Raw genomic sequence first — 26,930 nt, forward strand, 5'->3', positions numbered from 1 at the left:
CATTGATTTCCAAGTTGCTGTGCGTGTCAGCACAGGAGAAGTGAAGATGTGAAATGAGGATGCTTTGTGCTGTCACCGTTCTGTCATATTTGAGAGAAAATCCAGAGGACACCAGTGTTCAGGGTGATGTCAAAACCTTTTTTAAACACAACAAAACTCTCTGAATGTGCTCCTCTGAATAGCCTTTATTTTTGGGGTCTCATCTGCACTGCCTCAAAAAACAAACAACAAAAAAGACGCCCCTCTCATTAGACACAAACCCACTGATGTTGTGTCCAGACACATTTTCTGAGGGTGATAGGGGCTGTTGTGATGTACAGGAATTATGTCCTCCATCCACAGTAAGTCCCAGCTGTCATCAAGGCCAAAGCCCCCCCCCCCCCCTTTTTTTTTTTTTTTGCTACTGCCATCACCATGGAAACCACCCTTTGGAGTGGGCTGGCTGAGTACAGAGATACTTGCATGTAGGCTCAAAGTCAGCCTCAGTCTATAGATGTATCAGCCCACAGATCTGTCTGCATTTCCTGGTTCCTGGTGGTTGCACTTGTAGCTGTCAACACATCGGATTGCCCACCTATACCGCACACACACACACACACACACACACACACACACACACTGTCTTCTAGCAGTGAAATGTGTGTGTGTGTGTGTCTGTCTTTGTGCGGGAGCTTCTGAGTGCTGCAGGCCTGTCTCTGTGGATTACAAACCTTCTCTCCTGTTCAAACAACCTGGGAGATGTAAAGAGCAACTGTGGACCCTCCTCCACTCCCCCTCTGACAACCAGAGACCCGCCAGAAAAAAACACACAGGGTTGTGGGTTGAGTTGCTGTAATTTTCTCAATTACTTTTGCTGTATGACCTCATGCACGCTAGTCCTGCTGTAAGTGAGAAAAGCAGGATTGTTGGGTATTTCCTTACCCCTGCCCTCTTCAAAACCTCCCACACATGATTAGATAATTCCAGGTCATAAAAATATTGGTCTTATTTTTATAGTTTCGGTTGTCTTGTCAGCGTTGGTAATAATCCCTCTGTACAAACACAACTTTGGTACGAACATTAGGTCAAAAATTATTATACTGTTTGCTTTTATTTTCTCTTCCAAAATATTTTTTTTCGGACTTGGAAGATTGCTTGAAACACACACACACACACACACACACACACACACACACACACACACACACACACACTCTAATATAATAAGCCTTTCAAAACTTCCTGCTCTGACAGGAACAAACATTTGTACCCATACGATGACGAACAGAAGAGCTGCTGCACTGCAGACTGTTTGCCGTGTGGATCAGGTTCCTGATAGGCTTTTGATGAGATTTTGCAAGAAAATGCAGTTTGGTGAAATGACCGAGCTCATTGTGTTGCAGACATTCAAACAATACCATCGAAAACATGGACACAGTCAAATTAGGCGCTCCTCACTGGCTCCCCTGTTGTATCGATGACGGGGCGTCCATGTGGACATTCACGGGGTTTTGATTCTGTTTACATAAACGCCTGATATTTATGCAGACTGACTATTCACACGGGAGCTTTTAATCCCATATCTGATGACCATACAGTGGAGTCGAGTACATTTCTGCTTGAACTCCAACTTCCCTTTAGATCTCGACTTCAATGGGCTGGATTAACATCTGACAAAAGACTGACTGCGCTTGATTGCATATTTCATGTGCAGTAAAAGTGTTTATGACTCATGGCTGTGTTTTTTTTTTTTTTTTTGTGCAGAAATCAGATTAGTCTAATATTTTTATGACAAATCATCACTCTAGTGGGGTGCACAAAATAACAGGAACGCCTTACAATATGATGCAATATAATACAATAGTCCCGCAATGAAATTCACCCTTTGTGAAGTTTACAGTATTACATTGTTGCTGCCAGAGTGCAAGTTTATGGTAACATGTGAGGCCGTCATTCATGGTGTTTATGTATCATTTTTCATTATGTTGTAAGTTGTTCTTATTATGTTGTCTAACCATCTATTTTTGAAGTTTGCAGACATGTTGGAAGGAAATTTAATGTTCACGGCTAAAGAACAAGACTAAGGCGGTGTCCAGATCACTCCCTATTTACTTTATAGTTCACCACATTTACTGCCCCATTTTATCTTTACTGTCCCCCATTTTATTTGAGTGTCCGATTTCTGAATCTGTAAATTGAACCACTATGTAGTGCCCTCAAAAATGACACAGAGGGATGAGAAAAGCGGCCTCAGTGGCATGTGATGAGCAAAAATTACAGTTGCACAATTCTACAGCTGTCAGCACTGACACCAAATGTACGTTTCTGAAATCTCAATTTACTGCTCACTATTGTGTAAACTACTGAGTGCCCGTTAAAGAGAGGGCAGTGAATCAGTGAACAAGGAAGATTCAAGGGTCTGCAGCTACGCTAGCTTTTCTCTAAGGCTGTTCTTAGGCACAGGTTTGATTTAAATGCAAACATCTGCACACTAACAAGCTCTAAATAACAATGTTAATATGCTGACGTTTACCAGGTTTAATGTTTTCCATGTTCACCGTTAGATTAGCCTGTTAGCATGCTAAAATGTGCTACTTAGCACTAAACCCAGAGTACAGCCGAGGTTGATGGGAATGTCATTAGTTTTGCAGGACAAATTTGACCTGACGATTGTGCTAGAGGGAAAAAATAAAGTTTATTGCAATTCATCCTGAGAGGAAACGTCAGAGGATCACCTGAGTCATGAGGACTCATCCTCTGGGAGCCATTAACATCCAGCAGGTGTTGAGATATTTGACAGGATGTGTGAAGATTTTGACCTGCTGGTGGTGCTAGATAAAAAGTGAGGGAATCAGTGAAGTCATTTGGCTTCACTCTAAAAGGGCCGTGAATGTCTGTACCAAGTTTCATGACTACCCATCCAGTAGTTGTTAAGATATTTCAAGACTGATTCTGCCGTCCATAGAGCCACAACACAGCATGAAAACTAACATGTCTGCCAACAGACAAGGCTGACGTCACATGTCACCAAAGAGACAGAGCTTTAAACTTGCTTTATAATGCTGCTAAATGTTTATTGACTATACACAGTATATCATGGTCCCCTGGCTGCTCTGAGCCGGCATCTTGTAAACAACCTCTGAGGGCCCTGGAGAAAGTGATGTTGTTTAGTTAAAAGCAGTTTTACAAGGTCTCCGCCTCCCTGCCAGTTGAAAGACCACTGTCTCTGGATGTTGCAAGGCTGAAAGCAAATGGACTAATTAACCATCTGATATGAGAGAGCAGGCCGAACTCACAGATAATTACTTTCATCTGCCCTGTTTATATGCAGAATGGATGAGGACAGGCCAACAATGAGACAGTATGTGTAATGTTCCTGGAGGTGGACCAGCAACTGTGCCATGCTGATTACAACCTGAAGTATTTCAGGCTCATGATGTCACCTGTGTGTTTGAACATATTGCACCGTATGTTCAGAGCTGCGGGCTGAGGAGTGTATAGATTTATCTGCGTTCAGCTCTACATTCAGGACACGGGTCACTGGCATACTGGTCCTATAAGGCTCTTTTATCCTGCACACATTTTCCATTAGAATGAACATTATTCTCCTTTTGGCTGAAGCGGTGAACACAATCAATGGTTCTTCCAGCTTGCACTGACCCACTTTCAAACCACGAATCACTCCCAGCCCACAGTATGTGAGACTGTGTCATAAAATATAGGGGCTACACTCTCCAACAGTGAGGGGAACATGGGACCCCTCCAAAGAATCCACTTCCTTCCAACTTTAATCCCCCTGATGTTTTATTTCTCTGCTCCTAAGTGCTCCGTGACGATGGCCCTGTGAAACGCAACTATGCAGCGGAAATGTGTCATTTCTCACGTTGTCAGTGTTGATCAGAGTATCAGCAGATACAGACCTTTGCCTTTGTGCCTCTGTGCGGCTAAACTAAACACCAAAGGAGAAAAAAAAAATCTTAGAGCCAGTCTCCTCAGCTTATAAAACAGCGTTTTCTCACGCCTAAAGCAGCTGACATCATGACTGAGCCGAGGCCAAGTTTAAAGTGAACTGTGCACTATAAATGGATGAAGAGAAATGGCTTTCTGCTCCGGTTATTGCTTCTTGACTTGGAATCTTTAAACAGTGCAGGACTGTGAGGAGCCACGGACATTTTTACTCACGCATGCTTACACTATGTAGCGAATTCCTGTGTGAGGTCCTGTCTGTGTGCTGTGCCTTGTATACGCAGCACGTTAAAGCTGATAAAGACGAGTGTACTCCAACATGTTGCCCACGGCATGTGATGCCAATCTGACGAGTCTTGTTGTTTTCTTAATGAGAACTTCGCTGTAACTGTGAATCTGCATTAACGGTCTTGCTGTGTGAAAACCGGCCAAGCGAGTTCCCGTGTGGAGAGACATATCTGGAGTTAGCGCTCTTAAATTAGAACATGTTTTTTTGACGATGCGTTCTTGTTTTAGAGAGATGAGTTTGTTTTCCTGAACATCTGTTTAACTTCCCAGAGTATCGGGTTTCTTCTCTGAACGACTAATCTCACAGGAGATGGTTGAGCTAGTGGCAAAATAGACCAATTATGTGATTGGTCTTTGATTACAGAGCGTTTCCCACTCATTTGTCAGATGAGTTTGCCATTTGGAGGGTCAGACCTCATGGGATTATTCTGACAGCCTCCTCTCAGCGATATGATTCTCTTTAGAGAGATACACAGGAATACCATGGGTATGAAAGACATCTTTGTTGAAGATTATTATGAATCCCTTTTGGCAAAACACAATTATTTCATCTTAGGCTGTTCAACTTTGTTCTGTCATTTAAAGAATAACAAACATTTTTATTTTGGGCCAAAGGCTTTTATTTTCTGTAGCACCTTTTTCGAACATGTTAGCTTTTACTTCCATCACTCTATCTCCTCCTGTTCATTCCCTTTCTTTCTTTCCATCTCCCCAGATGTGCTGAGTTGTGTGTGACAGACTCCAGCTCTGTAGCCCTTCCCTCCTCCACCCCACCCCACCCCACCCCTTCCCCCCACCCTCCTAAACCCCGCCGATCCCCTCCCTCGGCTCCCAGCTTCCCAGCCTAATTGAAGCCAGAACCTGGGAAAATCCTGCAGGTAGGACAGGAATCCAAGGTGGAAAATAAACCAGATCCCGAGCGCCACAAATTCCATCACGCAGTCGCACTTCCTCCGAGCCACCAGAGCCTGGGCAGCGTGCGCTCAACACCTCGTGCAAGCTCACACTGAATACACTCTTTAATATATAACTCACACACACACTTAAGCTTGGACAGTTTTTACTGTGCACACTTGCAGCAGTTAATCTTGTGCACACACAGTTAGGAGCCTGACTGCAGCAGACACATTTCCAGCTCATATACAGCAGTTATACAATATATATGGCTATAAAATAAAGCAACACTCCAATTGCTTTCTATCTATGAATAAATATGGCATAATGTGTATTATATTAAAATGGGAGCTGCTTCGTGACGAGGCCAGCATGTGGTGGCCTTTTCCTACAGGGTGCGCTTACAATCAGACTAATAGACACCATGGGTGTCAGACCAGGCCTGCTGTTTTGTAAACTTACACTTGCTAACCTAGCCATTATGCTCACTCCAGTCAAAGAGGCTGACTTCTGTTTGATGTTATTTACTGAGGGTTTTTGAAGCGTTTAATATACCCCCTCAGGGCCTTCGTCCTCTTGCCCTCCTTGTTTTTATGTGTGTGAAGTACAACTGCTCTGGAAGTGCAGGAGGAAAGAGGGCTGTTATGCCGCTATATTTGTGAGCGGGGATAAGCCATGAGGGTTATTTAAATGAAGTGTGACACCTCGTGTAAACCTCTGAGGAGGTGCGGGGCATTTGTGTCTGCAGGGTCAGTATCCCTGCTCGAGCACCACACACGCATGTTATCCTTTCATTTTCCGGAGGCTTCTGACTTCATGGTAAGTTTAGGATTTGAGGAGTTGTGAGGAGTTATGGTTCCTTAACTTCAGGAATCTAGCTCCAGATACCACCCTCCAACCCCCCACCTCCACACACACACACACACACACACACACACACCCCACTCCCACCCTGGCTTTCTCCCCTGCTGGCTGGGAGGTCAGACAGAGCATGTGAGGGCCCTTTTCCTCCCAATTAGTCTGCCTGCTAATGAGGCCCAACCATCCCTTCTACCACTGCCACCCATTCCTTCTTACCTCCATACCTCCACCTCTCCCTCCCTCCTCATCCCCTCCTCCTCTGTCCCCCCACCATCAACCCTGAGGCCCAAGTTGGGGTCACCTCCCTCTACCCACACCACCCCTTTGCTCCCACATCACTACCATCCCACTGGGTGTAATTATCACGCAGCCGGCTTATAAAAACCCTGCTGCACAAGCCAGGCACCTGGCTCGCTAACCAGGAACCACAGCAAACGCCATTTTCACTTGGAAGTGTGTTTCTTGAGGGGTTTTCACTCTCTCAGTGTAAAATTCATTGCTTTGTGTCGAACTGTCAGGGAGCAGAGGCAGAAACACACATCCTGGGCTTGCTGTCACCGGGCACAGTCACATGTTGCTGTGTAACAGGACCCCCCCAAAAGAGGTCAGGGGTCACACTTCCTGTTTCCTGTCTCTGCTAGGTCATCAGAGGGTCTCCCTGTGAGGGTCAGAGACCTCCTCTGTTCCTCCTCTGCCTTTTGTTTGGGGCGGCGGTGCTCTGGGGAGCACGGCAGCTTTGAGGCTCCTCTCAGAACCTGTCAAAGTGTTAGCACTCCGTAGCTTTATCTTCCCCCACATCTCACCAGGCCCCCATACCTTTGCAGTACACATACTGTTTCTTTTTTTCTTTTATGTCTCTCTCTTTGCCTTCACCTTGCTATTTTCTATCTCTCCGTCTCACTGTTAGCTACAAGCTAAGCTTGCCAGCAGCAGAGCAGCTGCATCCCCACAGCCCGCACAGGCCACTCCGCCCTGCGCTGTCCAGTTATCCAGACGAATGTTCATTGGCTCCTGCTAGGTGTGATCATGGGACATGCAGTGACAGTCTGCTGATGTCGAAATGGAGGGTTTCTTTGCAACACATGACTATGGGAACCACGGTGATAACGTGTAAAACAGACGAGCAGCAGACAAAAAGAGATTGTCTGAGGGGCATAATCAGATTTAGCAGCCAGCGGCCTGTGCAGGAATGGGACTTTTTAAACTATTAAACCCCATGCAGACAATCAGGCACATTCACAGACATAAGTCAAGATTCTTATTTGGTTAGTCTCAAAAAAAAGATTGAAAATTGTTGTCATACCAGATATATTTAATACTAGGGAGGAGTTAACCCTCTGCATTCATGCGCCGCCTGGATCTGAACCGAGAATGTCTGAATAAACAGAGAAGACACAATGTTTTATTCTTCTAGACGAAGAACTGGCAACAATTTGCTTAATCTGCTATCTGAAATGTATGTAGCCATCTTAAGATCTTTCAGTCATTAACTTCCAAAGATTATCTACCAGAGGAACAAAGTCACTGCCAACAACAGCCAGTCAAGTTTCAGTCCAAATGACAGAAATCTGGAAATAGCCTTATGGGCTCAGTCAGAAAGGTGGAGTGGACACACGCCCAGTTTAACACAGGACTGGAGGGCTACTTTTCCCCTCTGTGTGTTCTGTTCCAACTGGAATTAACATCAGGAAATTAATCTTGTCTGCATTAACCGTCTGAGGCTGGGCTCCCGTTGCGTGACATACTCAACCGCGGACAGATAGATGAAGACCAGAGGGGGAGGGAAAAAACACAGAGAAGAGAATGAGAAATCATGGGTCCCTGTCCTCTTTACATTTCTTATTCAATAAAAGTTGAGTAATGAGTTGGGGGAGAGCGGGTGGGACTGCAGGGCAGGCTGTGTCGTCCGAAACGCTGCTCTGTCTGTCAGCGTGCTGAGGAGCTTTCCATGACTCACTCTGTGGAAAGTGCCTCCTGTCATTCCTCTGTCTGTCTCTCTGACTGTCTCCCGTGGTGTCTCTCATTCATTCCCACTCTCTCGCCTCTTTTCTTGGCTCTCTCGTCTGAACAGCTTGTCTGCAAACTTGATACAAGCGCAGCAGCTCAGAGTACATGTGGGGATTAGGTGTAAGGAAAGTCCATTTCCTTCATATATCAAGAAAACTAGTCTGTGCTGAAAAGTCATGTGTTTGATTTTTCTAACACAGTGACCTGGGCATCAGCTTCAGCTCTGCTTTAAAAATACACGATCTGCTTACAGGAATGCTGAGATAAATAAAAGCCAATTAGAGCCACGGTGTAAAATGCAGCAGTTCATTTTTAAATCAAATTTCTGAGTGCACATTTGTTTGCATGTGACATGAAACTATAAAAACACTTTGTATAAATTCTCATTTGAGAACCATTTTTTTCGTCATCATTAAAATTAAAGGGTAAGTCTGGGTTATGACAACTTGGATTTTATTTTCCTAGTTTTTGCCATCGCTCCTATAGCTAATAACAGTGTACTCACCCAGTGAAGTGCTGAGATCTGGGAACTCAGCAACATGGCTCAAAAGAAGTCAGATGGGGAAAGAAGCTCAAATGTACAGATGTTGAAAGCCTCTGGTCAGAAACTTTGGAAGAGAAAAAGACATAAAATTAATACCCAAACTTTCCATTATTAACCTCCATCACAGTTTACAGACTAACCTTGTAGTTCAAATTTGACCTAACCTTGACCTTTTGAAATAAATAAATAAATACAAAATAATAATAATAACATAGTTATTTCACTTATTTTTTGAGTGTAGTTTTATTTCCAAATTGTGACAATTAGATAATGTGACTCTGGCTAAACTGTTATCTTGAATATCTGACTGCCTAAGCGCTTGTTTCTTGCCCAACCTGACTGTCAAACACTGACATGTTTTCAGATCTCAGCAATTGTCAAAACTAGGAAAACTGTACTGACTAACCTATTAGCAAGCTATTTACGTAAACATTCATTTGAAACATGTTTCTGGCCACATGATGAATTTAAGTCCAATATTTACACTCCTTTTATGTCTTGCTGGTCTCCACCAGATCTTGTGGGAAACATCTGGCCAGTTGATAACTTTGTGTATGTGGTGTTTGGGGCTGCCTGCTGTCTAATGCTGCCCGATACGAGACTGATGACAGCAGTGACAGGGAACCAAAATTTCAGGGTCAGAAAACCAAAACAATGAGCTCAAATATGCTGGAAAGCTCTGGTTATATTGCGGCTTCATCACACCTCTCATATTACACATGGTTTTTTGAACTATTGTTAACTCACTTCATCACTACTCTTATGCTCTGGTTATCAGCCTGTTGCTCACGCTCAGTGACTCGACTCCATGAGAACATTTAGTTTCTGGTTTTAGTTTTAGTTAATACATGAGATTTGATCTCTAGATCTGCTAGATTTATTTGGCCACTTGCAAATGCGTTTTTTGGGATTATTTATTGTTAATCATTTGCAATAATCTTCTAAATGTGGCAGTTAGCTAGTTAGCTGCATGTGTGTTAGTGCTCTCTCTCTCTGTCTCTCTCTCTCTGTCTCTCATTCTTTGTCACCATGCACTGATTTCTGGTTGTTGAGCCTCATAACGCCACTGTTATGGGGTCCTAGCCAACAAAGGCAGGTTGCGCTGAGTTGTCTCACAGGACCACTGCTCAGCTCGACCCGCCCCTCAATCCCTGACCCAGATTTAAAATTCAAAACTGACATTGCCAATCACATTGTAGCGTCCCATTTAAATAGAAAAAACATTATCAGACTAGAGAAATAGGCCAGATTAAGGCAGATCGCTTATTTTTAATATACTTATACATTTTATATAAGAGTAGATAATTAGATATAAATAAAAGAGTGTCCTCCTATGGCTTTAGTTTAACATAGGAGCTTACAGTCCTAAAGAAGAGGACTTGTAGAGTAGCCCAGTAACAAGTTCTGATGTCTGGTAGTTAGTGACCAGTCAACAACTCTTAATGCCCCCCCGCCCCCCCCCCCCCCCCCCCCCCCAGTCAAAGCAGTCTACAACCAGACCTGTCTTCAACGTTTCTATACTTGAACCCCTCAAAATCAGGTCAGCGGTTTTCATCACGATGCCAAACTAAAAACAGCATGTGATGGCAGCATGCATTTCAAGCCTTCAGCTCACAGCAATTATAGAAACCATCAACATTAGATGGTGAAGCCACAGCTTTTGTTATGAGCATATGGTAAGCAGTAGTCTGTTGAATTTAAGCTTTAAGTTCTGTAGATTAGATTTGTAGACAAGATGTGTTGAGGCACTGATAGAAACATTCAGAGCAGCAGATTCCGTCTGGGCCGAGTCATGAGCAGCTTGTGCAGACAAGTCCTGTGCGAGGAGAGGAGGACATAACACAGGCCCTGATCCCAATCACACTCACTGGCAAGAAGCCCCTTTTTTCTATACGCTTTCTTTCTTCATTACTCATCCTCTCCCATTTTCACTCCCAACATCATTCATTCCCCTCAACAGCTCCTACGTTTTTGCAAAGATTTTATATTTTCTTATCTTTTTTTGCCTGTGATTTGTGATTTATGATTTATTGCCCAGTATTACGCAGGATCTTGTGTAGGAGACCACAGCTGATGATCAGTGAGGGCAGGTTGATTCTTATCGCTGCAGGTCAACCAGTGGCTGGGCTCTGGGGCTCAGTTGCAGCTGTCGTGTCGAACAGTGACCCTGTGTGGAGTTCATGTCATGTGTGGGAGGCAGTGACAGACTTGTGGTTTCTGTGTCTCTGTCTGGGCTGGCCTGCACTGAGCAATCTGCCACATGTTTGGGCTTTGTGTGCAGCCTTTGAGCCCGCGTTTCCTTGGTGTGACTTGTGCTTTTGTGTTAAGGGGAGGTGAACCCTGTGGCCTGCGGGATGCCTATAGCTGCGCTGATTACATGTTCTGTGTGTCCAGCTGTCTGTCCAAGCCAGCTCCCGATGCAACTCACAGAACACATAAGAGAGAGAGAGAGGGGAAAAGTGAGAGCGCCAGATTTCCTCTCTTAATGGAAAACATACTGAGAATTTCTCCGAAAAAATGTCTCTTTTATTTGCTTCCTCCCTGCTTCCTTTTACTTTGGTTTTTTTTTTAATTGGAGAGGATTCCAGCCTACAGCGACTTGAGGTTTCTCCCTCTTGTGGTAAATCTGGAGGCTCTTGCAGGATCATGCTGTGGCTCAGCCATGCCAAAAGCGCAGCGTCACTTTCGACACAAACATACATCCCACCCCTCCCCGCTACCACAGCTGTGGCAGAGGCAGCCGGCCAGCGGGCAGAAGCCACAGCACCCTGCCACAGAGGCTCAGGGAGAGGTAATGCCCTGCCACCCCCGACCCGTGAAGAAGGGCACAGCTCGCTGCTATGGCTCATTTAGGCCACTGCTATGATTCTATAGTCAGTTTCTTTTTTTTTTTTTTTCCCAAAAACACATATTTTTTCCATCTGCCGTTTATCTGATGCTATTCATATCCGGTATGTTTTTGATCTCCTCACATGTTTCTGAAACTGGATTTTAATCCCAAAATGTAAAGCTCCTTTTAGCTCCTTTTGTCAGTTCAGTCCTCTACTTTGGCTCTGAGTGAAATATCTCAACAACTATTACATATTTTGACTCAAACGCTGATGCTGTTTGTGGAAAGGCCCGTGAGCGTATGTATTTTTCCCGAAAGGTTAGAAGTTTTTATTATTAAAATGTTTTATTCTTGTTTTATTGAGTCTGTTTTATCCTTTTCGTTTATCTGCTACTTTGGGTCTCTAACCTTGAAAAACAGAAACAGGTTGGAAGACATAGTGCGATTGTGCAGCAGAATCACCGGCACTAATCTGAAGGAACTCTCAGTATTTCACAAAGCCAGAAGCATAAAAAAGGCCCAGTCAGTCCTGGCCGACTGTTCAGTGAGTAGAAGTTGCTCCCATCTGGTTGCAGATATATGACGTCTAGATGCAGAACTAATAGACTCAGAAACTCATTTGTCCCTGCTACCATTTGTTTTTCTTGTGTATTTTGTGGATATTGTCTGAATGCAGGTTGGTGTGTGTGATTACTGTGTTTATTCACTGCTGGCTGTGCAGCAGTTGCCCCTTGGTGATAATACAGATTACCTTCACCTAGATTACAAAGTAATTTTGTGCAGACAGTCATGGTCCTCAGAGGATAAATCCTACTGACTTCAAGCATCACCATGAGTTTGATCATTATTGGCTTTTACCGAAATGTCTTGACATCAAAGGAACTGCCAAGAAATTTGGTACAATCATGGTCCCCACAGGATTAATCAGTGATCCCCTGATGTTTCTTCTAGTACCAACATCAGGCCAAAGTTTTTGTTTATCACATGAAATATCTCAACATCTACTTGATGGATCAGCACCAAATTTTGTACACGCATTCATGGTCCCCAGATGATGACGATTAGCTCAATGCAATGCCGTACCGGCCTCGCAGAGCCGCTCGCGTGACTGTAGACTCTTAGTCTTGTTTCTTCTAGCATCAATACACAGTGAATCAGAGGACAGTCTGTGTGTTTACGTGTTGAGGAGGTTTGGAGTGTATGCTGGCAGGTGGTGAGTTACACATGGCAGTGTTCACACAGGCTGAGCTCTAAACAGGGGCATGACAGTCACTGTTTTCATACCTTTTTTTAGGTTTTGTTCTAAAATACTCTGAACCACATCTTCCTCTCCCTCCTTTACAAGTGTTTGTTTGCCTTTTAATTGCTCTGCGAGGGGCCCCTCCCCTCACAAAGTCCGACTGAGTTGCCAGGATACAGACCATGAGAAAGAATTTCAGCACCTCAGTAAATCTATGGAGGAGTCCAGCAAATGCAGGCAAACACAGTTCTGTCTTTCACACAGTACGTTCAGTACATTAAAGTCCCATTCATCATGGGGAGAGTTTGTTTCTTGGGGAAAACAGGGTGTTTTAATGTGACACCTAAGGGCCCTGCTCGGTCAACAGGTGGCGCTTTGCTTGACGGCCTCAAGCAGAAGCGAAATGTTCCTCTGGCTCAGCCGTCCTGTCTGTGAGTTACTGAGTGTCCATCCCTGATTCTATGTGACCAAGGTTTTCGAAATGTTGTGGTCATCATCCGTGTATGGCCTCAATGTTGGGAAATGAATGGAGGTTTGTTAGGCAGCCATGCTGGAAACAAGGTTATGTGTGTTCCCCCTCTAAACTTTAGAGTTTATGTCACTTGTAAAACCCAGATTGACTGGTTTGTATATGCAGGCAGAGGGAAGAGGGTTGTTTATCCTCTGACTGACGTAATTCTGTGATTAGCTCTGGGTTTTTATACCTCCGCTTTCTGTCTCACACAAACACACTCACAGTCTGATCCCAGGCAGACGTCGCAGCTGACCTGAGACAAGGCCCATATGAACTCAATTTTCTCCCACAGACAAAAACAACCAAAAACAACAACAAAAAAATGCATGCTGACGTATGCAGATAGGAAGGAAATCAATAAAAAAACAAACAAGAAGGAGGCAGAGCGGCGAGATGAAAGGAGGCTCGGAGGGGCAGGCGGCTGGAATTTAGCACATCTGTTACCTTGGCAGGGCTCTCAATCATGTGTGATGCTGTGGAGGCTGAAACACGGTCAGAGAGCGGCCGTGTAGGTTGTCTCCTCGGAGCGTACATGTTTTTCACCCGTGGATACAAGACAGGATAGGCCTTTTTTTAAAATCTATGTTTTTCTGTAAAACTACACAACAAAAAAGTTATTGTGAACAAAGTTTTTTGTGCTTTCAAGTTGTCATGTTTCACTCAATTTTAGTAATTGAATGTATAAAGTTAGCTATTACCACTTCTTTTATTTTTGGTCAAGAGGAATTCAAAGGGCTTTCATGAAATGAAGCTTTGCAGCTCTCGACATATTTTTATTATTTATTTTGCCACAGCTCTCAATTAACACTTGTGGTATGTGTTGCACAAAACGTTACAAGCTTCTGTAAATCACCTTGGAAAAATCAGAGATGAACAACAACTAACTGCTTTTACAGCCCAGAGGCCAACCTGCATGGAGACTCTGTTACAGATGATACTACATTCAACACTTCTGCTTGCTGTAAAGCTTGTGTTGTGTTTGTACTCTTATCTGTTTTTTCAGACATGCTCTATCTGTCACTGGTTGTGTTTAGTTTCATGTGTGACATTTTATGCTGCCATCTTGGCCAGATCTCTTGCAAAACAGGTTTCCATTCTTTATTTAACTGGTTAAATAGGACTAAAATAAAAAAAAATAGAAAAAGTCAGAATATTAAAAACATTAGGATGAAGTTTTTGCCATCTTTCATCCAGCTTTCTTATTTTAGATCTTGAGGCCGTGGTGTCCACCGTGGCAGAGTGTGTAATGTGGTATTATTCCATCCCTGTTGCCCTGAGACAACCACTCAAGACAATGCTGTTTGCCAGTAACAACACAATCAGACCAGTCTGCTTACCCCACTGTTTCTTTTTCTACCAGTAAATTACATGGAGCCACCTCCAGCCACATCCCTTTGAATGAATCACGTTTGGACAAAAATAACAAAACTGGCACTGATAGCAAAACTGTTTTCCTGCCTGGTGATTATAATTAGAGTTTGGTAAATACGAGCATTTTTGGATCTCACTGAGTTTTTGTCTGGAATTCCCCTCATGCTGTTATAATCATACAGCACGCACTCAGATCAAGAGGCAACCCTCATTTATTTTCACAGCTTTGTTAAACCATTATTGCACACAGGCACATTGCAGCATTTTAATGTCATTACCTTTAACCACTTCCTGTTTGTCCCACAGTTACTACGGCTTGTGGTATCCGAGAAGCGCTGGAAAGCCCGGTCGCGCGGTGGCGGCGGCGGTGGAGTGGATGGGTGGAGCGATGAGGGGGAAGAGGGATTTGAGAGCGGCGACTGCGATGACGAAGACGAGTGCACCGGGGTGTCAGGGCTGGGGCCGCCACTGAGACGCAAGCGGTTGCGCATCTTTGCAGGTTAGACACACACAACCGAACTGGATCTGAAAATTCAACTTGAACAGCAATGTGTGTTGTTTCAGTGCTGTGTCCACAATGATAACTTCAAATCACCTTAAATTGCATTTATGAGGTGGGCTGTGAAAAAATGTTTGGCTCAAGCTATTAAGTTGTTTATGTCTAAGCCTCCTAACCAAATTGGAGCAATTTACCTTAGAACTGGTAAGTGTTTGTGAATAGATCTGGCTTCTTCTGCAGTGAGTCAGAGCGATCGCAGTCCAAACACAGGCAGTGGGCACAGCAGAGAGGTGTTTACATGACTACTGTACATGCTGACACCACCGTGACACTATGCCGCAGGAGATGTGAGACTTCCTCAGGTAGCCGCCTCACCTCAACCTCTTGACCTCTCCGCCGTCAATCCCATGAAAAATGTCAGACGTGTGCTTTGAAAGCCAAACAAAGAACAAATGAAGCTACAAACTGCTGGAAGAAAAGAAACCAAACAGAAAAAACGGGAGAAAACAGACAGGGAGCAGGAACAAGGGGGTTCGATATGCAGACACAAAGCCAGCGCAGCTGAGCAAACACGGCAGTGGGAGTAGTCCTCCTGTCGGGGGTGTTGTGGCAGAGATTTGGGTTCGTCGGGCAGGGTGCGAGAGCAGGAACCTGGGGTTAGCACAGGAATCCTGCAGGGCCATCACTTCCAGCAGGCCAGGCCGTGAGAGTCTGATGCCCTCTCCTACACGCTCCTGTTAGCCTGACTGTACTTTGATTACTCTGTCCGCTCTGGTTTACAAGCTGCAGAGGGACGACACTGTGGGAAATTAGAGTTCTCTCCATAGTCTGACCTCAATCTAAGTACCCCTCTATTTCCTCTTATCTCCTCGGTGAATTAGCAGATTAGATGTTAGTGCTGTAAGTGTGTGTGTGAGTGCAAGCACATATACATCTGTCTGTGTGTGTTTGTACATGAGCCAGTGATGTTTGCAGACCTCGTAGAGCCCCTGCTCATTGGCAGATACACAGATAGCCGCTGATAGCCTGTGATGACTCAGCAAAATGCTGACCTAAGCACGACCGCTCAGCCCATTTTGGTCAAACAGGGGCCTGGAGTTCAAAGGTCAACCTGCAGGGTATGAGGCCTAATGGGCTGCCTGTCTGTGCTCTGCTGCTCCGAGATGGACGAGGCAGATCTGCTTTCACAAAGCCTGGAGCAGAGCGATGGTGCAGCACGCACACACATACACACACACACAGAAGAGTTGGCGAAAGGTGACAGAAGCCACAACAACAACAACGTGCAGACAGGACAGAGGCAGGGCTGAGACCCCCACACAGCCCAGCTGTCAACCTGCTGACCACACAGAGGATGTTGCCAAACGTGCGTAGTGATTGATCTGTCCTCGCTCATTCTCCACACGGATTCCATAACCGTCTGATCACTAGTGCTACTCACCCACAACACACACACACACACACACACACACACACAGGCACATTCCCCAGAGCATTCCAGGCCAGGAGAGCTATTCCAGGACAGCCCCCCCCCCTCACTTCTCTAAAGCCAGACTAACAGCCATGCACTGGACTGGTTACAGCTACACACCAGAGACAATCTTTACCGTGACCTCTCTGGTGATCATATATCGGCGGCTTAAATTTCCAACTGTTTTATTTGAATGGTGGGAGATCGGAAATGTTCTCGTGTTTGGCTAACAGCTTATCCTGCAGACCAGCATCCCACCAGGTATAATCAATTACAACTTCACACACGTGATCGGATAAAAAACACATGGTGAGATACTGGTGATGGTCAGATGATCGAATGATTTGTCTTGAGTAGTTTGCTGCACGTTGTCTGAAGCGAGCCCATGTAAGTGGATTATTATGGAATAGGTGGTAAAATGTAGAGAGACAGTAACACAAGTAGAGAAAAGTCGTACGTTTTTCAAAAATGCTGTAATCTGTGATGCAGCATGACTGTCTCCCGCTCCTGATGAGGGCTCACCTGTGTTTCTGTGCTTTCGTGCACACCTGGCCTCAGACTGTACGGCCTCCCTGCCTCCGTCTCCTCACAAACCTGCTCACAGATTTCTCTCAAAGCCTCTCTTCATTCACTTGTCATCACTTCACTTTTTTTTTTCCTCTCCCACTGTCACTTCAAATTTGCACTGCAGTGTTTTCAGACTACAGCCCCACAAGAGCACCGACAAATACTCAGTAATTTACTGTATAAAGTCTTCCCCTGTGAAACTGAACAGCTGCCAGTGAGGTGAATCATTTGTTTCCAGCTGAGTTCCAGCTCTTGTAGTTTTGGGAAAATAAATGGCAACATGGTAAAACAGTCAATCACCACGCTGGTCTCGAGGTAATGTCCAAGCTCTTGAAACAAAATGATTCACACTGAGAAAAGGTGGAACTCATCCACAGAAATGTCTCTTTCTATAACAGGAGTTGACCACTCAATTTTAAAACCACATATAAAGATGGCTATTTAGCAGGTAACTGCTAGCTAACAAAATAATGTGTTAAAATGGCTTCTTGATGTCGTTTGGAAACATTCAGCAGTCTGAAAGCCAACAGTTGGTGGGCTCTGTCACAGCCGTGCAGCGCGGAGCCCAGCATCGTGTGTTTTCTCGCTGTGCGCCGTACCTCGCCGTGCTCAGCAGGAACCGTGTGAATGGACCTGTTGTTATGCTCCTGTGCTCAGACGTTTGGTCACTGTAAGGGCTCCGGAGGAAAGCTGTTCTCTTTTTTTTTTTTAAGCTCATGAGCATTTTTATCATCGCCAGGGGTTCGCAAAAATACAAAGTAGAAATATTCCTGTAATGTGAAACATGCAGCTTACGATGAGAGGCTGGGCCGGGCTCGCCTTTCAGGTCTGCTACAAATTTTGTGGCTGGAACAAAGGAGCGAGTAAAAGAAAGAAGGAGGTGATGAAAGAATGCGGGGAAAGAACAGAAAGAGACAAAAACACCTTTGATAACGCTAAAGGTTGATACACTGGGAAAACTAAACATTCTTTACTCTGTATGTGGGTCGAATTAACGGCCGTACGTGCTGCCAATACGAGAACCTGGTATGTTAATTAACTGCAGCTGTGACCCCTGACCCTCGGCACCTGATAGGTGAGTCACACAGCGCCGGTCCTCCACAGTAGTGTTTGCCACATGTCTTCATCAAAGTAGCCATAATCCAGACACTGTTGACATTAGCTCTGGCAGCTCTGGATACGTCTGCCGTGTATGCTGTTTCCTCCTTGTTTAAGCTCCATATAGTTTCATAGAGCTGATTATCTGAGCCACTGCGCTCATGAATGTGCACCCAGTGGAAGAGTTGTCCACATGTGGTTGCCAGGTAGAGGCCCTGCATGCCATGGTGTGTTAGCGTGAGACCGACAGAGACGGGCTCAGACGTTGCAGATGTGTGAGGATGAGTGCAGGTGTTTAGATGAAGGAGGAATCTGTGCCCACCTGGCCTGAGTCTTCTATGGTTTTCAACAGCATGATACCAAAGAACACGCGGACTTCACCAGAGTATCACTGTTTGAGGCGTACCTCCATCAGGACAACATCTATCAAAAGTTAAATCCATTTTCCATCTGAAATACATCTACAAAATATCTACTGTGTTGCTATCAGAGATCCAGAGTTGCGTCACATGATTTGGACTCAGGTCGAACAACAGTCAAAGATGACCTGGGGTTTGACTTGAATGTTTAAGACATTTTATTTTTAGCTATGCAAGCAGCGAGGCTCTAGTAACAGCAGTGTCATAGGACCCTTTGAAAACGAGACAATACATGTCAAGAGGTTCATCTTGACATAATGAGTTTGTTGCTCCATCACTTGGGACTAAAATACCTCAAAAAATATCAACATCCAGAAGATGATCTGTACTGACTTTGGTGATAACGTTAGCATGATAAGGCTACGTCCACACTATTGTGTTTTCATTTTTAAAAAAAATTAAATTCTAAAACAGCGTTTTTAAAATGACTCCATATTAGAAACAGTCTCCGTCCATACTAACACACCTGAAAACACATATCACATGACCAAACACATATCACATGACCGTGTCTACTCTGCAGTTGATTAGTTGCAGAAAATACTACAAGCGAGGAGCAGCAAAGGCAGTTGTAGCATTAAAACGCAGAATCTAACTACACAACAGCTGCTAGCAAAGACAACATGATCAGTAAGATGTTATCCATGTTATATTAACCACTGGTACTTCAAGCTGATAAGACCCAATGAGGGAGCGGCTGTGGGTGTCTACCTCATTGTTTCCAGAGAACTCGGTGTCTACCCGTCCAGACTACAACACAACCCTGGAGTTTTCTAACTAAAACAGTTCCATGTGTCAAAAAATCTGTGTTTTAGGTGCTCGTGTACTTGTAAAAGTAGTTGGGCACCAGCCGTAAACGCAGCAAAAGAGATGCATTTTAAAACGAAAACGTGGTAGCATGGACGTAGCCTAGAACGCTAAAGTAAGATGGTGAACATGCTAAGCATTATACCTGCTTAACATCAGCATATTAGCATAGTCAATGTGCGCGTGTTAGCATGCTGACATTAGTATGTAGCTCAAAGCAGCGCCGTGCCTTTTATTTAATGCCAACTGAAATTACAAACCAGAAACAATCAAAACTCTTTTAAAGATCTCCAACACTGAAAAGCTTTGGTTGTGATAACATATATTGATTCCTGCAATCAGTCTGCTTCGCTATGAAACAGCATAATCATGATTCTTTTTTTTTTTCCAGAGATACAGATAAAAGAACAGATGTTGTTCAGTCCAAGGCCATTTGCAGACTCAAAAATAAAAAAAAAAAAAAATAAAAAATAAAAATCCTCATTTCAGAAGAAATTTGGAAAAAATACCTACTCTCATCCTTGGCTGACAATCTAATAGTTCTTTAGCCAAGTAAAATCTGTTTATGTTTTAGATGATTAATGGTGGACTTAAAATAGGTAATATTTCTGCCGAAGCCTTTGAATTGATGAAAATGTAATGACCGTGGAGCAGAGGAGGTGTTGAGAGGTCGGGTGGTGTTGGTGGTGGAGGGGCTGATAATGTGTAACACACTGGAAGTGTTCTGACCCAGTGTTCTCTGCCTCCATCCCTCCTCAAGCTTATAAACAACCTCTGCAAATTCAGCCAATCCTCCTCCTTCCCTACCTCCACCACGCCCCTCACAAAAATAATGAAGCCTGCCACCATCTGTGTAAACAGGCTTGGCTAGTACGAGCTGCCGTCTCTCGCTCTTGTTCTTGCTGGAGCCAGCCACAGGGCCCTGTGTGTTGCCAGCTCTGGGGCTGAATGTGGTGGCAGTGGAGGGGAAGATGGGAAAGGAAAGGGGAAAGAGGGAGGAGAGGAACAGGGGGATGAAGTTTCCCTCTTATTGGACCCTTGTTGGTCTTCCGCCATGGAGCTTTCTCAAATCAATCCAGGGATAAAACCCTTAAGATTAGCCAGAAGGCAGGAAGAAGAGCCCTGGTTTTAATTTCTGTGGATCCAAGCGTAGAGAGCCGACTGGGTTCTCATCATCTACACGAGGGGGGCCCACCAGCATTTGATTCATTTTGTAGGCCTATGCATTTTTCTGTGTTTGTGTGTGACTCTCGGAAAAGCGTTTGTTTGCTCAAGAGCTTTATTTACATTCACAGGCACTTTTTGGACGCACTAAATTGATTCCAGGCCCGTTCCTGGGTCGTGTCCATCAGCCCAGCCACAGTCCACAAACACTCTGCACACAGCGGGACCATTCTCGAGGCCTGCTGCTCCGCTGCTGGCCGCCGCAGTGACACACAGCAGCCATTTTGTGGGAATGTCTTAAAAGCCTGGTTGAAGGGGTTGAGTGACTTGCATTTTACGTGTTAACCCTCTACTCTCACCTGCACCTCCTCAACTCTCCCTCCACCCATGCTTTTCTCCCTGCTGTTTTTCCCGTCTATTCTTGAAAGTAGCTCAACAATGCGGCGAGCGTTGCAGGAGCCCTGCTGTCGAAACCACAGGCTAACCACTAAAAAGGGCCGAGATAGATAGAGAAACTGCTCAACAGGAGCTCTCAGTGTGTACAGTCCAAACCAGCCAAATTGTCACTCTTGGCTGTATTTCTGCTCTGCCTCTCTATGACAGGAATGCAGGGAGACTTCTGCTTGTTTGTTGGCAGAGACATTTGCACAACAAACACACGTCTCAATCTGCCAGCTACATTTCCTTCACTGGACCGACTGCTGGACACCGGGAGGAGAATGTAAACAGATCTGTGTGGGATGTCAGCTTCCCTCATTATTAGAAGATAAAGATAGACCCTCTGAGGAATGTGTTCCTCAGAGGGTCCCTGTCCAGGGCCAGGATGTCCCCCAGGCCAAAGTCAAACATTGACCCACCGGTCATCAGCTCGGCTCCGTGCACGACCGCTCCTGCCTCCCTCTCTGACCCTGATAAGAACTACCATTGTGCAATCTTCTCAGAAACACCCTGAAACGGCGCTCCCTGCCAACCTCTGACCCTCCGTCAGCACCGACCTCCGAGCCGCCGGAGTTCACAGGCCTCCTCTGTACGCAGCGGAGCTCCCCGCCCTGAGCGAGCCCCTTGCCCTCAGCACAGAATCGGCTCTTTGTACGTTTGATTTGTTATGGTTTTTACCTCTTTTACTCGCGCACACACTTTCCACCCTCACAGCGCCGGCGCTACGAGGAATTCTCAGTGAAAATTTATGTCCCTGTTTCAAGCTTTTATTTCTCTTCCAGCTCCCTCTCTCGCTCCCTTCTGCGTTCATATTAGCTGGAAATGGAGACTATAAATACTGTACATCGCAGTAAATTCAATTTGGACAGCACGGGGAGAGGGCAGTGGGTGCAACACACTGGTCATCCCCTCACTGACACCACCTCCCTTCACTGACCCTGTTAATTAATAGGTGTTGACTTGGATTTGTCCCACAAAGCTACAATTTAGAAAGTGTGTGGGTGGGTTGGTTTCCCCCTTTTGACAGCTGGGTGTATTCCTTTCTTATCAGAGCAAACCCATGCACTCAGGACCCAGTCTGGAGTTTTAGTTTTTCAGATTTAGACTCACCCAGCTGTGTGTCTCTGTCCTTTTTCTTCGTCAGTGTTCATTTTGTCTCCTAACCTCTTGTTATCACTACTGCACCTTTCCTTTTCAATTTTTCAGAACTCCATTAACTGTGTTTATGTCCTCTGTCCTCTTTGGCATCACGTCTCCCTGTCTTACTCTCTTGCCCTCCGTGTGGGAGGGTCCCTCAGCCTAGAATAACAGTGAGTGTTGTGGAGGATGGGAGGCCAGAGCAACTCAGAGAGCGGTGCTGTTGCTAAGGCCCGGGGCAGGGCCTCCTCTGGGCGTCCCGTTTGTCTTGGCCCGACATTCCCAGCCTCTCCGAGCGCCCCTGTGGTCAGCCTGTGGGTGTGGAGGCAGACGGTCACATTCCCGCCAGCCCATGGACAGAAGCATCCCGCTCTGCTCCCTCGGCTCCTTCCACAGCTCTCAATCAGCAGTGTCCCAGGCCAAGTCACAAAAGTTACAGAATGTGACCAACATGCCAATAATCACAGTCCAGCTCCTTATCTGTGACCCCTTACTATCATGTTTTCACAGAACCATTGTCGTCTTTGCAGTGCGGGGGGGGGGGGCTCCTGACGCAGGGTTGCACACACACATGCACATGCACACTCCAGCCCGATCATTTCTAAATTTGCTGAGTTCAATATTCAAGTGAATAGTTTGCTGTGTGGAGATGAGACGAGTGATAAAATATTTGCTTTACCTCGGAAACCATAATATCTTTTAAGCTGTTGAATCTTGAAAACCTAGATCAAATTTGACCAGCTTAAGTGTGTTATGTGCACACATCGTCTGCCAATGTAGCAGCAATCTAAACCATCTCTCCCGTTTCATAAGGAGCACCTGTGTTTGGAGACTTAACATTCCACATACTTATTTGACCAAAAAAAGACCTTTGTGCATAGCACACATGTACTGAATAAACTGTACTGGACCATGAAGGTACACACTCGCCAGAGGGGTTATAATAATGTGTCGACTGGCTTCTGATGTGCACCTTCTCCTAAAAGCAATTCAGCTGCGTTTAAGAAATGTTCACTGAAAACGCAAGACGGCACAAATGAAGCGTTTCCTGTGATTTTCTGTATCATGTAATCATCACCTGTAGTTGTGGTGTGCTGGTAAATGTGGCTTTCCACTCACTGTTGCAATTTTTCTGCATAGTTTGCTTGTTGTGACAACTGCCAGCTGTAAACGACAAGCCTCAGGCACCGAGCGCTGCTGAAAACAGAACTCCAGACTCCCCCCCTCCCTCTTTCCCTGTTCTCCTCTTCCCAGACTGACACACACACACACACACACACACATATAAATATATATATATATACATGTACACACACTCCAGCCAGTGTTTGACCTGTAAGGAGGATCCAAACAAACATCCGCTCCCCCTGAAAACCTGTCTGGACTTATTCGTCTGTTCTCCCGAGGACTCGACACTGAAGAGAACATAAAGTTAAAGCGTGAATGCTGGCTGTTGACTTGCATGTGACTGCCCTGCCTGCTCGCTCTTACTCCATGGCCTTCAGTGTAACCAATCAATGGGTGGACTGTTGACCTCTCCCCTGGGTCGTAACTCGAGCTCATAAGGCCACGATAAAGCTAGCAGGGGAACATTAGCAAGGTAGTGTCCTCTGAGGAGTGATAGTCTCAAAATGGAAGGTTTGAATGGACGAGCAGGAGGAGGGCTCGGCTCCGCTGAAAGCCACGAGGGCCCACATTGGTCACATTAATCACAGTCGGGATTGTGGCTCTATTTATAGCCAGGAGTTATCCATCTATTTGCCTAATTGTCCCTGCCTGTCCACTGTCCCGGCCCTCCCCCTAAAAGGCCCCGACAGGAAAAGGAAAAAGAAAAAGAAGCAGAATCTGGATTACTTCTGTCTGTGTTTTCCTCTCCTTCACTCTCACTCTGTCTGTACTTTCCTATACACACACACACACAGGCACAGGTGTTCATCACTAATTATACCGGGATATTATTAGTCCCAGCTCTGAGTGGGAGTGTAGGGGATCTAAGTTTGCATAGTGTTCAGTCCCCATCGGGTTGTTTTTAAAGCCTGCAGAACAAGGCCCCTCTGTGGTGCTGCTCATGTCAAAGTGTTGAAACTAGCAAGAAAGACCCTTTTCTCCCCTTGGTTCGAGGGATTTTTTTTCACAGCCCGGGACTTTTTTTTCACTCACATTATTGCCGCTGTAAAGCACACCAACACAATGCTCTCCCACTTTGTCTCTTGCTTTTTCACAAACACGCACAGGGACGGGCGCGCACACACACCCCACTCAATCATCCGCACACAAACACACAAATGCAGACGCGCATGCCCCCCGCCCTCCCTCTTATCCACAGTGTATATAAAAGCTGTATCGAATTGCACCTTGAGCTTAATTGGCTCGGCAGTACAGTGTGCTGCTGTCGACAGTGACAAATCGTTCTTTCAGAGCCCCAAAGAATGTCAGCCCACTGCCATGTCAGAGGACACAGGAGGAGAAAAAAGTTAATTGTCCCCTGGCCGCCGTTCAAACAGTGTCGTAACTGCAAAGAAATTCGTAGGAGATGCAGTTTGGGGCTTTGGAGGTTTATTTATTTGCCTCCTTCCTCTGTTTAACATGGTGCCTGGCAGCTGTGGGCACCAGGGACCCGGGAGGAAGGGCCCCGTTCTCTGTGTTTCTACTCAAGGAGAGCAGGCCGAAGCTTCAGTCGGAGCTCTGGCTGCTCCCTCTGATCACACAGTGGCTCAGATCAGCTACTTCCTCCCACTAGGGAGGACAGTGCACACATCAGATGAGACAGCTAATTGAATTTGGAGGTATCTGTTATTCTAGGAGCTCAGATGTGACAGCGTGCATGTGTACGTGCGTGTGTGTGTGTGAGAGAGCGAAAGTAAGTGTACATGTGCACCGCCCCCGAGACTATGTGAAGGAGAGGTATGTCAGAAATGCACCAGTGTGTGTGTCTGGAGAGCTGCTCTGCATCTGGCTTGACAGGGGACAGCTCAGCTCATAGCTGGCGTTCCTAACCATAGAGCTGCTTTATTACTGATATCCTCCTGCCCTCTCTCATAACTCAGCCTTCTTATTTCAGTCTCCCTCACAGCTTTCTGTCAGACAAAGCAGCACAGAATATGTCACACCCACACACACACACACACACACACATATGCAGAGAGGAAGAGCTCTGCTCAGCGTCAGTAGGAGAACAGCTGTGGATGCAGAGCAGTGAGACAAGCAAGTAAGAGCAGAGCAGCAGGTGACCGTGAAATCACTGCAGCGTACAGAACAGATGGAGAAGAAGGAGTAAAGCAGAATTCACATGGAAAACTGAGGAGCTGTTCACTTTTCTAAACTTTTTATCCAACTAAGGCCCTTATTCAACAAAACCTCTGTATCGTATCCGTATAATAACACACACACACACCTGGGAGTTTCCCAGTCTAACCACAGTCTGCTGTTAACTGAACAGCCCCATTGGATCAAATGAGTTAAGTGCCTGGCTTGAGGGCATCTTTACAGTAGTTTTGGAGGGAGAAGTGAAAGTTAAGGATGATAGCCTGGTGGCAGTGGACAGTATCACAGAGCACAAGACCACAGCGGTGTAATTCTCTCCACACCGTCCCTGAACTCATTTCACTATTTTCTCAAAGTCCCGGAGAACCTCACCGCAGACACACAACACCGCGTATGATTAACGACACAGTGAAAACAAAAGTGTTATCCACAAATATAAATATAGCTGCATGTGGGAGGGATTGTATTAATGTCTCCTGACAGTGCTGCCGCAGGACGTTGGAGTCAATGTTAAGCCAACGTGTCTGCATACAGCGAGTGAATTTTAGTCATGTGTGAGGGTTAGATTTACTCCACTGTGTACAAGCTCAGAAGTTTAACCCTTTATCACACTCAGTGGATACTGAGATGTTGAAGGTGGACAAAAAGTTGGAGTACAAGTACAAGAATGTAGTTTGTTTTCTGAACACTTAGATAAATGCAGAGGCCAAGTGCTCATTCAGTTTCACATGTGGTTAATACTAGGGTTCTTTAGAAGATAAAAAATAAATTAAATTTGGAGGAACAAATCAGAAAAAGGTATATTACAACAGGAATAGTTCAATATTTTGGGGAAATAGTTTTTGATTTTCCTGCCTTGTACGATACCATTAATATCACTTAATTAGCCTAGCTTAGCATGCTGGAAACACGCTAGCCTGGCTCTGTCAAAAGTTCAGATTTACTCCCTTTGTTTAATCAAGACACAAACCAAAATGTAAAAACATCAAAATATGGATTTTATAGGAAAGTTTTAGCAGTAACTCCCTATAAAACCACAACTTGATATTTTTAGATTACAGTTAAAGAAACAAGCTAATGTGTTCATTAGCTTCAAGGTGCTGGTGGGTGTATTTTCGAACCCTGGAGAAAGCTAGCTGTTTCTCCCTGCTTCCAGTCTTTATGCTAAGCTAAGCTAACTGGCTCCTGGCTCAGGCTCCATCATTAAAGCACAAACATAATTTGTGGTATATATCTTCTTGTCTAACTCTTAGTAAGAACACAATTTCTTAAAATAAAAAAAGTATTCCCTAAGATACTGAGTGGTTTATAACTTCTCAGGGTCTAGCTCGTAGCTTGTCATGTTTGGAAACACAGTGTCTGTAACTGCTTTTGTTGGTCACGTGATCCAAGTCATATATTTTTGAGTGTCCAAACAATAAATCTGATCCTCTGACATGTAAAACGAAGCCAGAGATCCGCAACGTCAAAAAATAAAAATTAGACTTAATTTGTTCCCATCCCCCACTTGGAACCTCATTTATTTAATCTTGCAACATCCTGTCCCAGGTAGGTGGGTTCAGTGAACTTTTC

General features: G+C 45.0%; 1 protein-coding gene across 1 annotated transcript in view; it reads left to right on the forward strand.

The window, feature by feature from the left end:
• The window catches only part of gpc3 (glypican 3), a 109,742-nt gene that overhangs the window by 80,510 nt on the left and 2,302 nt on the right, over positions 1–26,930 (forward strand). Inside the window, exon 8 of the mRNA XM_071457175.1 lies at positions 14,801–14,993. Coding sequence (XP_071313276.1) covers positions 14,801–14,993 — 193 coding nt within the window. The remainder of the gene's footprint in view (positions 1–14,800; positions 14,994–26,930) is intronic.

This window comes from Trachinotus anak, unplaced genomic scaffold (genome assembly GCF_046630095.1).
Source record: "Trachinotus anak isolate AG129_WGS33_773 ecotype Australia unplaced genomic scaffold, CSIRO_AGI_Tana_v1 ptg000021l, whole genome shotgun sequence".
Taxonomy (NCBI): Eukaryota; Metazoa; Chordata; class Actinopteri; order Carangiformes; family Carangidae; genus Trachinotus; species Trachinotus anak.